This window comes from Saccostrea echinata, unplaced genomic scaffold (genome assembly GCF_033153115.1).
Source record: "Saccostrea echinata isolate AGI-Se365-2 ecotype Australia unplaced genomic scaffold, CSIRO_AGI_Sech_v1 ptg000001l, whole genome shotgun sequence".
NCBI lineage: Eukaryota > Metazoa > Mollusca > Bivalvia > Ostreida > Ostreidae > Saccostrea > Saccostrea echinata.
In genome coordinates this window covers 11,191,459-11,205,202 of record NW_026889750.1, presented here as the reverse complement: position 1 = coordinate 11,205,202, position 13,744 = coordinate 11,191,459, and the positions used below count along the sequence as shown (strand labels likewise).

General features: G+C 34.7%; 1 protein-coding gene across 2 annotated transcripts in view; it reads left to right on the top strand.

The window, feature by feature from the left end:
• The window catches only part of LOC133185284 (protein fuzzy homolog), a 15,329-nt gene extending 1,585 nt beyond the window's left edge, over window positions 1-13,744 (top strand). For both annotated transcript variants that reach the window (XM_061320410.1, XM_061320402.1), the window contains exons 2-11: window positions 1,155-1,276; window positions 4,252-4,405; window positions 4,614-4,724; window positions 6,027-6,224; window positions 7,132-7,227; window positions 9,021-9,124; window positions 9,309-9,382; window positions 9,544-9,645; window positions 9,805-9,937; window positions 13,064-13,744. In XM_061320410.1, coding sequence (XP_061176394.1) covers window positions 1,155-1,276; window positions 4,252-4,405; window positions 4,614-4,724; window positions 6,027-6,224; window positions 7,132-7,227; window positions 9,021-9,124; window positions 9,309-9,382; window positions 9,544-9,645; window positions 9,805-9,937; window positions 13,064-13,121 — 1,152 coding nt within the window. In that variant the 3' untranslated portion in view covers window positions 13,122-13,744. The remainder of the gene's footprint in view (window positions 1-1,154; window positions 1,277-4,251; window positions 4,406-4,613; window positions 4,725-6,026; window positions 6,225-7,131; window positions 7,228-9,020; window positions 9,125-9,308; window positions 9,383-9,543; window positions 9,646-9,804; window positions 9,938-13,063) is intronic.

Below are 13,744 nucleotides of genomic sequence, written 5' to 3'. Positions count from 1 at the left end.
GATACGCATATCGATACGTATGAAGAAATATCGACATATCGCCCAAAAAATTCTGACTTGTGTTTTTCTTTGTTTACTTAACATTTTGGGTTTAATATATAAAATAAATATGCTTAATATAAATATAAATATGAAATACATAATAATTAAGACCACTTGTGCAAAATAATTAAGTTTTACAACAGATATGCAACTTCTTTGAATAAATTATTCTTATTTGTGAAGAAATGTTTTGTTCATTTCAATATAAAAAAAGAATTTATAACCAATTAAACATATCGTGATACATATCGTATCGTGGCTCAAATATCGGGATACGTATCGATATAGAAAAAGTTGTATCGTCCCAGCCCTATAAATTTGTGGGTGTTTATATCTAAATTACATAATTACATATTTTGAAAATCAACACCACAATTTATTTTGCCTTCTTGCCTAATGAGATTTCATTGAAATGGTTTAATTAAATTTATCGTCACTGGAATTTTTCTTGGTCTTGACATTTGACCTCATTATTGGTCAATTTTAAACATTTACCCGAGGATGTGGATTTTACTTTATTGAATGAATAGTGATTTGGCCATATTGTCTTCAGTTATTCTTTTTTAGGCTAACAAATCCCATATGTGTATGGAGATCACAGAGTGTTGGATATGGGGATACTCTTTCTCCATCTTTTTCCCCTTCTCATTTTTCTGTTTCATCCTTTCTTTCCCCCTCTTCTCCTTCTCCCAGTTTTCTCTTTCCCTGTTTATTCTCAAATAAGATATACAGTCAGACCTCGTTAACTCGAACTCAATGGGACCAAGAAAAAACTTCGAGATATCTGAGGATTCGAGATATCCGTAGTAAAATACTTAAAGGAAAAGGGGTTGGGACTTCCAAATCACTTTGACATATTCATGGTACATGTATTTGAGATATCAGTGTTCGAGATACCGAAGTTCAACTGTAATTAGTTTCTTTTTTCATTGTTTCAGTTTAGAGAAGAGATAATTAATTTTCACAAGAAAATTATTTGCTAACAAATTATCATTCTTAAAATTTTAGGCTTTTCCAGATTGTTAGAGATGAAGTGTAATAAGTAACATAATTATATACTTGTGTTTAATTCAGATTTGTAGTTATTTTGTCGTGATTTTTCTGCATTTTAGTTGCCCTTCCCTGTGATTGGTTCCATAAATGGTGTCCATATGTTTGGTAGTTCACACGATGTAACTCTTCAGTCTACAACAACAGAAGATGCCAAAATTATCTGGAAGGTTTTTCATGATAGGTGATATGCACGTTATTATTTATATTCTGTAAAACATTGGTTAAACCCATGAATATATAATTCCATGAAATATTGATAGTATTTTAAGCTTGTAGCTATCATATTTGCTAAATGTTATTTTCATGGTAATATTCTCTTATCAATAATTATGGAATTCATTGTAAATTTTGCTCAGTGTTTATATACAGTCTGATAACAGACTGCAATATAGATTTTTGTATTTACGTAGACTAATGTTCAATTTTGTATTGTTACATATAATAATATATTAATGACTTGTTTGTTTTTGACCAGACCATTTAGGAAATGTTTATGCAAGCTGTTACACTAGAAAAAAAATGTGACACTGTCATTTAAAAATTTTCTTTAGTCTCAAGAGCAAAAGAAGACATTTAAATGAAGATACTTAATATAGTGTAGATTTAAGTTATTCAGATCCCCTGTGCCCCTTATGATGGGGCATAGCAATAGAGCATCAAAGTCTGACATCAGAAGATATTTTAATAAAAAAAAATGTTCAAATCATGACCCTCTACCCATCCTCCTGGCTGAGGGTGGGAGCCACAAAATGGGGACAAAGGTTGAAAATTAGAATACATAAGGAAAAAATCTTTTTCTCAAGAACAAAATGACTGCTGTTAGTCATATTGATTTAAAGATATCCCCATGTTGTATAAATTCAAGTGTTTTTTTTCCATTTAAAGCATGGTCTCTGGACTAAAGATGGGACAACAATAGAGCCCAGGGTCAAATTTTGACAGAATGTATACTATTTCATTCACATACAGCTGTATTATCCTCTGAAGAACAGATGGAATACAACAATTAGTGATATTAATTATTGTTGTGAGGAATCAAGTTTGATTGACATAAGAATATAAAAGTAAAACTCTTTAAAATTTCTTCTGATGAACAGGAAAGCTATAATGTCTCTCCCCCCCTCCCCCCCCCCCCCCCCCCCCCCCCAGGAACCTATTTTTGGGCAACAATGGGGGGATCAAATTCTGACATAGAAATGCAGAGCTCCCAACCTTACGATTAAATCATTTTGAAGTAAGGCTTACAGTTTGAGCATCAAAAGTGCACCTTACGATTTCACGATTTATTCTTCTGATTTCTGTTTTTCTCCCTCAAAGTTTAATATACCAGAATTTTCAAAGCTGTCAACTTTCATTTTGCACTATTATATTAAATCATAGTCCTTACAGTGCTTGCCTGTATTGTTTTTGCTCATTTCTATGCTAACTTGTGAGCCTTATGAATTTTTATTTCATGATGTTGACAGCTCTGAATATGAAGAGAAAAATCTTCTTTTAAGAACAGAAGGGTACATTTAGTAATATTAATATAAAACATTCCCATGCAGTGATGATTCAAGTGTGTTCATATCATGGTGTCCCTTGAGCTAGGATTGGGCCACAAAAGAGGTATCAAAGTTTAACAAAAAAATATATACTTCAGCAATAACGGTAGGCTTGACTTCAAGCTTTAATATTCTTAAATAGAATTGCTGAAAACATGGAATTTAAGTTGATGGCTAGACTAACGGGATACATATCATTTGTCAGAAAGGTTAGGTGACTCAGGTGAGCATTGTGGCCCTTAGGCATCTTTTTCAAAATTTTTACAATTCTGTCTGATCATATTAAATTTCAGTAAAAATGTAGACTGGATCAAGATACATGACAATACATAAATTAGGTTTCTCAATTCATATTTTGATATGCAGTGTAGTAGGTATCAGTGAAAAATAAGTCTTTGAAAAAAACTTAAAAATGACTCATCATCTGCTCCTTACTGTATGATTTAAAGGAGGAAGTTTGCTTCTTCACAGAGAAAATGAATAATTTTAACAGTCATCTGAGAGTTATTATCTGAGTTTTTATTCTATGAGGCATGCAGTGTTTTTTTTTAGAATCTAGTGATTTTTTTTTTCTGATCAAAGTTTGTCCGACATCCTTCTGTTAGCCATTCTGTCCATCTGTCTTAACTTTTCACATTTTCAACTTCTCTAGAACCACTAGGTCAGTTTCAGCCAAACATGACATAAACATCCTTGGATGAAAATGTTTCAACTTTCAAGTACTGTAAGTTGAAGTTTCTTCTAAAGAAAGGTCGATCATGCTCTCTTCGAGGGGGAGACAATTAAGGCTTTGTGAAAATAGGGTCATTTAAAAAATCCTTTTCTTAAAAACTACTGAATCAGAAAAGATAAAAGCTTTATATTTAATGTGTAAAGATTCAAATCTGTTCAAATTGTGACCCCCAAGAGTAGAGTCGGGTAACAAAAACAGATCAGCCTTAGAAAGAAATATATAGGGACATTTACAGTAGTGCATCCCCATGTAGTGTAGATTCAAGCTTTTTCAAATCATGTTCAAAGTTTGTCATAATATATGGAGAAAAAATTTAAATTTTCTTCCTCAGAAAAAGTTAAAATAGAACTGCATTTAGTCATATAAATATGCAAGCATCACCACATACTTTAGATTGTATTGGAGCTAGGATGGGGCAAAAATAGGTGATAAAAAATGATACAGGAATACACTTGTACAGGAAAAAAAACTTTAAAATTTCCTCAGATTCAGAAGAGTCACTATCAGTCATCTTAATATGTGCTGGTAAATATCCATGTGTAGGGTAGATTTGATTTGTTCAAATTTTGCCCTTGGATTAGGGTGGGGCAACAGTAAGGGATCGATGTTTTACATTCTAATAATATGCAGGAAAATTTTGATAAGAATGAGTCTAATGGTAAGATAAATCAATAGATTTAGCATTTCCATATAATGTAGACTGTATTTAGTTGATTGCTGGGTGTCAGTTATCTATGATTTGTCAGGAAGATGTCTCATGTTAACATTCAGTGTTGACTTTTGCAGTATAACACTGATAACTATTGCACAGAAAGATGACGTAGATGACTGCCATTATAGTAACCTTCTGAATTTGACATTCAGTGTTGGGTTTTGCAGTATAACCCTGATAACCATTGCACAGAACGATGACGTAGATGACTGCCATTACAGTAACCTTCTGAATTTGACATTCAATGCCATGGTACTTCTGGTAGGAATAGAGGAAGTCACAAACATAAAAAATGTAGAGAAATTCAAAAGAGAAATTAAGGTAAAGTATGTTACAATATTCTAATTTTCTAGGGGTTTTTTTGTGTCTCTATTTTTAAAGAATTTTGGTTAAAATTAGTACAAATGGTACATGCAGCAGCAAATTGAATTAATTAAATACATAAAAAAATGAAATACAATTCTGAAAAAAGGTAGGATGTTTCCATTTGAACTTGAATAAAATGTATGATGTACTACATCTTCTCTAGGTATGCTATAATTTGGTGGACAGAATCCTTGGGATTATGGGAACCTGGGGTTTCTCTCAGCTGACCAACACAGCAGAGACAATAGCAGCTCCAGAGAATGCGGTGTTACAGGTGCGTAAATACTGACATATTCAGAGAATGCCATGTTACAGGTATGTAAATGTTGACATATTCAGAGAATGCTGTGTTACAGGTGAGTAAATACTGACACATCCAGAGAATGCCTTGTACAGGTATGTAAATACTGACACATCCAGAGAATGCTGTGTTACAGGTGTGTAAATACTGACATATTCAGCGAATGCCATGTTACAGGTGCGTAAATACTGACACATCCAGAGAATGCTGTGTTACAGGTGTGTAAATACTGACATATCCAGAGAATGCTGTGTTACAGGTGAGTAAATACTGACATATTCAGAGAATGCCATGTTACAGGTATGTAAATGACATATTTAGAGAATGCTGTGTTACAGGTGAGTAAATACTGACACATCCAGAGAATGCCTTGTACAGGTATGTAAATACTGACACATCCAGAGAATGCTGTGTTACAGGTGTGTAAATACTGACATATTCAGCAAATACCATGTTACAGGTGCGTAAATACTGACACATCCAGAGAATGCCGTGTTACAGGTGTGTAAATACTGACATATCCAGAGAATGCTGTGTTACAGGTGTGTAAATACTGACATGTCCAGAGAATGCTGTGTTTCAGGTGTGTAAATACTGACACATTCAGGTTGCATGCTAACTCCTCTGGAGTGATTTCTATGATACATTTTCATTGTATAGGTTTATAATGTTTATAGGGATGTCTTCAGTATTTACTCAGTTATTGAGGTGACTTATCTTGTACATTAATCGTTATATGTTTTGCATCATCCATTAACTTTGAAACATTTTCAGCTTTTTCTCCAACACAGCTGTACAGCAAGAACAATGTTTATTAACAGAACATAAGTTCTAAATATGCTACCCCAGTTTACAAAGCAAGAAACATATTTTTTTTTTTTATAGTTAAGTCATACAGATTTTTTTTGACATTTTGCATACACAAGAAGTGTGTGAACAAAATATGATCCTCTAGGCAGGCTGAGAATTGATAACATTTAGCTATGCTATACAATGGGAAAACAATGTTTACTTATTTTATTTACTGAAGCTTGATGGAAAATCTTCCATTTATCTCTATTCACTTCTTGGCATATACAAGGGTTATTAAAAAAAAATACATAAAAAAGATTAATCCTTTTCAGATGTTTCCTTGTGAGATTTTTCATGCTGTAAACTCATGAACTAACTTCAAACATCTGATTAATGTACTTGTAACAAAAGACTCTAATTGCTGTTAAGTTCATTTCTTGAAACAAGCAGATGCATGTTTGTTTTTTTTGCTTTGTATATCAGAATTTCTTGGATGCTTTTACGGAGGCAGCAGAAAGCGTGTATGGTTGCTTGTTCATTGATGGGAAAATTGCTGTGGCAACAAAAAAATGGTGGAGCCTCTCAGCCAATGAGCTTGTATTATTGTCCCTTCTGTTATCCTCCCTGACAGCGTGTACATCCAGAGATATCCCTGTGTACCTCCCAGATAACCATCCCACGGTAAGTGTCACAGAATTATACAAACAATGACCTTGCTTTTTCCTCTTAATAAATGTTGGTCAAATAAATATATTACAAAGGTTAAAGGTTCAAATATGAAGAGTTAAACAGATTTTTTATTGTAATTAAATGGAGCAGGGATGCTATATCTGTAGGTTTTTCACTGAATATTGGGAAATATGCCTGCCCAGTGTCTTTGTGTGGTAAAGCGGATCGAGCTTGCGAGCTTTGCATCCAAGCAAAGACCAAAAGCAGGCATATTTCCTGATATTCAGTCAATCACCTTTTTATTACATATTTCTATAGCACTAATACATTTTTTTTTTCAAATTCACATGAATGAAATCTCTCTAAATATTTGGTCTTAAACATTCTTACAACATTAATAACTTTCAGTTCATCGAATGTTTGTTTCATTAAGAATGGAGAGATGGGAGAATATATTGACATCACAAACACAAAAGTAGTTCCTAGGTATTTACAGTGCGGGCCAATATGACTCTGTAAATGCCCGGGTACTCTCTATAGATTCTTTTGAGAAATATATCAAAACGTGTAATAAGTTTTTATATATTGTCCCCTGATTAAGCATCAGAGGGATTTTGCTTCAGAGTATGTCCCAAACATCAAAAGCCTTTTAAAACATTTTGTATTTTGGTTTTAATTTTGTCATATTTATTAAATGCCTGGAAAGTGTGGTTCCAATCATTTTTGTTGTGATCAAATTTCCAGGTTTTGGTAAAATGTACAATATTGTACTAAAATTAATTTTATAGTTTGTTGAGCATCATATTATGTGGTATGGCTCGACCCCAAAAACAGTGAAAATTGGTGTTCACAAAAAATTCATGTGAACACAAATTGATGTGATATTTGTGACTCAATCTTCATCCTCTTTTACACACAGGTACCCCACCGACTAATGACATTCCAGTTGACACGAGGGATAGATGTTGTTGTTATCTGTGGACCCTCCCCCTCACTTCCTGAACTAGAGCCAGAGGTAGTGTTTACTATTGGTCCTAACAATCTGTCTCCTTGTCATCTCTCATGTATTCCTTATGCAGACACTAATGACCTTGACCAGTCCTTTCATTTGCTGGAGATTGTGATGCAGTGTAGTTTGGGGAGGGGGGATACACTTGTGGTGATATATATACATTTTAAGATGTCCTAACATGTTTTACACAGAATAAAGGTGTGATGATAGATCTCTTGATGCTGGTTTACAGATACTGAGATTCTGTGATTGATTGATCTCTTGATGCTGGTTTACAGATACTGAGATTCTGTGATTGATTGATCTCTTGATGCTGGTTTACAGATACTGAGATTCTGTGATTGATTGATCTCTTGTTGCTGGTTTACAGATACTGAGATTCTGTGATTGATTGATCTCTTGATGCTGGTTTACAGATACTGAGTTTCTGTGAATGATAGATCTCTTGATGCTGGTTTACAGATACTGAGTTTCTGTGATTGATTGATCTCTTGTTGCTGGTTTACAGATACTGAGATTCTGTGATTGATTGATCTCTTGATGCTGGTTTACAGATACTGAGATTCTGTGATTGGTAGATCTCTTGATGCTGGTTTACAGATACTGAGTTTCTGTGATTGATTGATCTCTTGTTGCTGGTTTACAGATACTGAGATTCTGTGATTGATTGATCTCTTGATGCTGGTTTACAGATAATGAGATTCTGTGATTGATTGATCTCTTGATGCTGGTTTACAGATAATGAGATTCTGTGATTGATTGATCTCTTGATGCTGGTTTACAGATACTGAGATTCTGTGATTGATTGATCTCTTGATGCTGGTTTACAGATAATGAGATTCTGTGATTGATTGATCTCTTGATGCTGGTTTACAGATACTGAGATTCTGTGATTGATTGATCTCTTGATGCTGGTTTACAGATACTGAGTTTCTGTGATTGATTGATCTCTTGATGCTGGTTTACAGATACTGAGTTTCTGTGAATGATAGATCTCTTGATGCTGGTTTACAGATACTGAGATTCTGTGATTGATTGATCTCTTGTTGCTGGTTTACAGATACTGAGATTCTGTGATTGATTGATCTCTTGATGCTGGTTTACAGATACTGGGATTCTGTGATTGATTGATCTCTTGTTGCTGGTTTACAGATACTGAGATTCTGTGATTGATTGATCTCTTGATGCTGGTTTACAGATACTGAGATTCTGTGATTGATTGATCTCTTGTTGCTGGTTTACAGATACTGAGATTCTGTGATTGATTGATCTCTTGATGCTGGTTTACAGATACTGAGATTCTGTGATTCATTGATCTCTTGTTGCTGGTTTACAGATACTGAGATTCTGTGATTGGTAGATCTCTTGATGCTGGTTTACAGATACTGAGATTCTGTGATTGATTAATCTCTTGTTGCTGGTTTACAGATACTGAGATTCTGTGATTGGTAGATCTCTTGATGCTGGTTTACAGATACTGAGATTCTGTGATTGATTGATCTCTTGATGCTGGTTTACAGATACTGAGATTCTGTGATTGATTGATCTCTTGATGCTGGTTTACAGATACTGGGATTCTGTGATTGATTGATCTCTTGATGCTGGTTTACAGATACTGAGATTCTGTGATTGATTGATCTCTTGATGCTGGTTTACAGATACTGAGATTCTGTGATTGGTAGATCTCTTGATGCTGGTTTACAGATAATGAGATTCTGTGATTGATTGATCTCTTGATGCTGGTTTACAGATACTGAGATTCTGTGATTGATTGATCTCTTGATGCTGGTTTACAGATACTGAGATTCTGGAAGCCCGCATACGATTCTCTGAGGTCTGTGCTGAAATTGAGCTCCAGAAACTTTCCAGCCAACATAGCATTAGATCACAATACTTTAGGGTAGGTCTTAAGAATTGTTTTGTGTAACATTAGACAATTATACCTGTGTTCAGTAATTAAGTAGTTTCTTTAATTTTTCTTTGTCTCTTCAAGATTAGAATTCTGTCAGTCATTCTTACCATTTTTCCCCACTTCCCACAATGGATACAAAAGTATGAGGATTGCTGATTTTAATTTCTTGTAGATTCTTGTTGATAAACAAAGAAACCAATCGCTGTCTCTGTAGCATCAACCCAACTTTCAGTGGAGGACATCCAGGTATGTGGACTATTCATACATGTACTTATCCCATTTTAAAACCTTCAAATTGTTGTATCAGTGCACTAAGTGAAGGGGACAGGTACAGGTCGTGTTTTAGGTAATGAGCACCTATTCACTTCAACCTGGATATAATGTGTACATGTACGTATATGTTACAGATGAAACTTTGAGTAGCTCACAGAGAAGAGAGGTGCTGAAATCATTCTACAAGAGAATGGTAGGGACATTCTTCTCCTCAGTTGTTCCCGGCAGTGATTCAGGTATTGCCACAAAAAAGCTTCTTTTTATATTGTACTTTTATTATCAGTTAGTTTGAAATTTTGAATACTGATTCTTTACAATGGTTGCTTAAAAAAATGAAAACGATAAATCAATGATTCTTCTGAAAATGATAAATCAATGATTCTTCTACCAACAAGGTCCATCAGAATTCAGTCACCAGACAATGGAGTCTTACATCACCACGGAAACTCACAAATGTTACGCATTGATGTCAGGGCCTCACCAGCTCTTTGTTGTGTACAGTGACAGTATACCTACATATGCCATGAGGTAATGATACTTACATATACTGATACCTAGTGAAAATATCTAGAGTAACAAATTTGGCAAAACATAATTCTGGGGGAGACAAGTACTAATCATCGATGAACTAAGTTCATTTTGAATCCCGAGTAAAAACTCAGTACATTAATTTGTACAATGCTATTCTTTCTACATTTTTTGGTCACCTGAGTCACGCAGGTGATTCGGTCACTTGAGTCACTCAGATGACTTATTGCTATCCGTGTTTGTCCGTCGTTGTGTACCTTGTGTGTTGGTCGTAAACTTCTGAACATTTTCAAATTCTTCTCAGGAACCTCTGAACCAATTTCAACCAGTTTTAGCATATAGCATCTACAGTTGAAGGGGGGAAAATTGTTTATTTCATGGTCCCCACTCCCTGGGGCCTAAGGATGGGGTTAAAACCATCAAAATTAATTCAATCTTGAAAAATCTTCTTCTTTACTCCTGGACTTTAAGCAGTCAAACTGTTGGCATGATTTTAATAAGCATTGATTCCTCTACCAAAGTTATGAAATTTATGGTCCTGGGCTCGGGGTTCTCTAGTTAGGTGGGGCTTTATTGATATAGTGGAAATGCATAAATTCTTTAAACATCTTCCTATCTCCCCCTGCATATGAAGTAGATAAAATAATGAGCAAGGTGCATAGTTTTGATGAGCCAGGATGTCTCTTCCAGGATTGTAAATTTCTTGGCCCCTGGATCAGGGTTCTAGTGTAAGGGAGAGGCTCTATTGATTATACATTGTATATTGAAAATTCTTTGAAAATCATCTTCTCTGCTTCTGGGTATTAAGCAGATAAACTAATTGCATGGTTATGATAAGCAAGGGCACCTCTTCCAAAATTGTGAATTTCATGGCCCTGGATCAGGGGCTCTGCTATTGGGGGAGGGGTCTGTTAATAATATAATGAAAATCTATTATTTCTTTGAAAATTTTTTCTCTGCTCCTGGGTATTAAGCAAAAAACTAAATGCATAAATATGATAAACAAGGGTGCTTCTTCCAAAATTGTACAGTTCATGGCCCCAGGGTCAGGAGTTCTGGTGTTAGCTAGGACTGTTGTTCTGCTGTTTGGGGGGGGGGGGGGTCTATTGATTATATAGTGAAAATGCATTATTTCTTTGAAAATCTTTTTTTCTCCTACTCCTGGGTATTAAGCAAACAAACATAGTGCATAGTTAGGATGAGCCATAAATTTTGGAAAAATGCTACTCCTCCTACAGTTTGTGTCTGATTTCAGTATCATTTTGCACACAAGTTAACTACACTTAGGTTCATAATTCTGTGTATCGGTTTTTGATTTTGATGAATGATGTTGCCATTGTTACTGAAAATAGAAATTTTTGTAAAATTTGCTCAAAAGGCTTCTCCTACAGTTTTAGTCTGAGTGCAATAAATCTTGCCACAAAAAGAGACTAAACCAAGATTCATTATTCTATTTATTCTGTTGCAAAGTTTCAAGTCCAAATGTTACTTTTCTCTTCCTTTATTATAAGTACAAACCAGTAGAACTACATTCTCGTCAGAGACTTCTGGTTTTTTAAAGTAATGACATAAATATGCAATTATATTGTACTACAAAAATGCAAACTTAATAGTGCATCACACAGCAGATTGTGTAAATCCACTCGTCCCTTGGGAGTAATGTATTGTAATGAGTAGTTGGGCAAGTGTCCAGTTAAAATTAATGGGTTAAATATAGGAAGGCTGTCTTGATCATTTTTGGTACAGCATCTCTGTTCAAGCAGGTGTTATCTATATCTCCTGGGAATTGGGCACCTAAGAATTAAAGATCTGGTCACTCTCTTAATTGCAATTGACAGCATGTGTCAAATTAAAGGACATTAATTAATACTTGATGGTCAGCCTTTCATTTTCAAAATTAATTTTGTATAAAGTTATCAAGACTAATTTGATATTATATAATATTTTTATTTTATTTTATTTCTCAACAAACAAATTGCACAAAGATGACAAATGGTTGCTTTTAAGTTTAATAATCTAATAAAAAACAATATAATGATTAGTATTTTGATGTTTTATTATGCTGTGGCTAAGTTTATCACTTAAAAGACAAGAGGCCCTTGGGCCACAATGCTCACCTGAGTAACCCCAAGATTCTCTCATGTAAGTTTATGCTTTACTGGCCCAGCGGTTCTTCAGAAGAAGATTTAAGAGATTTTTCCTACATATTTCAATTTAAAACTTGGATTCCCTGTTGTGGCCCCACCCTACCCCGTGGGTCATGATTTGAACAATTTATAATCTACACTACCCTAGGATGCTCCCATGCAAGTTTTAGCTTTTCTGGCCGAGTGGTTCTTGAGGAGAAGATTTTTAGAGATTTTCCCTATATATTTCAATGTAAAACTTGGATTCCCTATTGTGGCCCCACCCTACCCCCGGGGGCTATGTATTGAAGCATTTATAATCTATACTACCCTAGGATGCTTTCATTAAAGTTTCAGCTTTTCTGGCCCAGTTGATCTTGAGAAGAAGATTTTTTAATGACCCAACCCAATTTTTGTCTTTTCTTGATTATCTCCCCTTGTAAGGGGGTTTGGCCCTTCATTTTAACAATTTAAACTTCTCTTCACCCAAGAATGCTTTGTGCCCATTTTGGTTAAAATTGGCCCAGTGGCTCAGCAGAAGAAGTTGAAAATGTGAAAAGTTTACATGGACAGACAGACGGATGGAAGGACGACAAACAGCAGGTGATCAGAAAAGCTCACTTGAGCTTTCAGCTCAGGTGAGCTAAAAATACAATGAGCAATTAAATTTTGACTGTCATTGTAACAAACTGTGAACACCTCTAGATCCAAAAAATATCTTTAGTGACTTGGTACCTTTTCTGAAAATCAGTTGGGGGATGGGGGGAATTTGTTTGTTTTGGACAGTTATAGTTTTAACTTGTCATATTTTACTATTATGCTTGGCTTAGAGAAGGAAGATACATTTCTTTCCATGTTGCAATTCCAATGTACCCTTGGTTGGGACATTTATGTCCTATGGGCATATTTCTATTTATGTCCTATGATGGGTTGTGTTTGGCCTTAACCATATTTTGTCCTTTTACAAAATTTTATCATTCTTTATCTATTTATCTTGCAGATCAATAACACATAAAACATTAGCATTGCTGACCAAAGACAGGAACATATCAGTCTGACCAAACAATTCCACTGTGTATGTATTTACAACAATTCATGTGAATAAAGATGGAGACAAGGTAGCAGCTAGTTCAAAGGTCATAGATGTATGGGTGTTTTCAGAGGATCTACATGTAACATACCAACTTTGAATTCTGATATGCAAGATCCTCAACAGTAATACCAAGGGAAAGCTGTAAAGTTGCTACTTACATGGTGCATCAGCAGCAAGAAGTTTGTCGGAGAGTAAATGTCCACTTATGTTGGACTGATTTTATAAAAGGTCTTAATAGTTCTCATTAGTTAATAACAGAGAGGATAAATATGGAAAATAGAACAAGAACATTTGTTATACCTTTAAAAAAATGTTCCTATATAAATCAATACTAATATAAGTCTAACATTTCCAATGTTTTACTGAGCAGGCATAAAAAAATCGATGTTTGACCGCGGAGTGAGATATTGGACCTGTGGATGAGATGTTGGACCGCTTATGTCACACAATGGGCAGGTCAGCTAAATCTCATTTGCATTCGTTGGTGTTCGACATACATATATGTCAAAAAATAATTATAAATTTATAAATAAAAGGTATAACAAAACATTTATTGACTGTGTTCTCGGGCAAAATTGTTTTATCGAC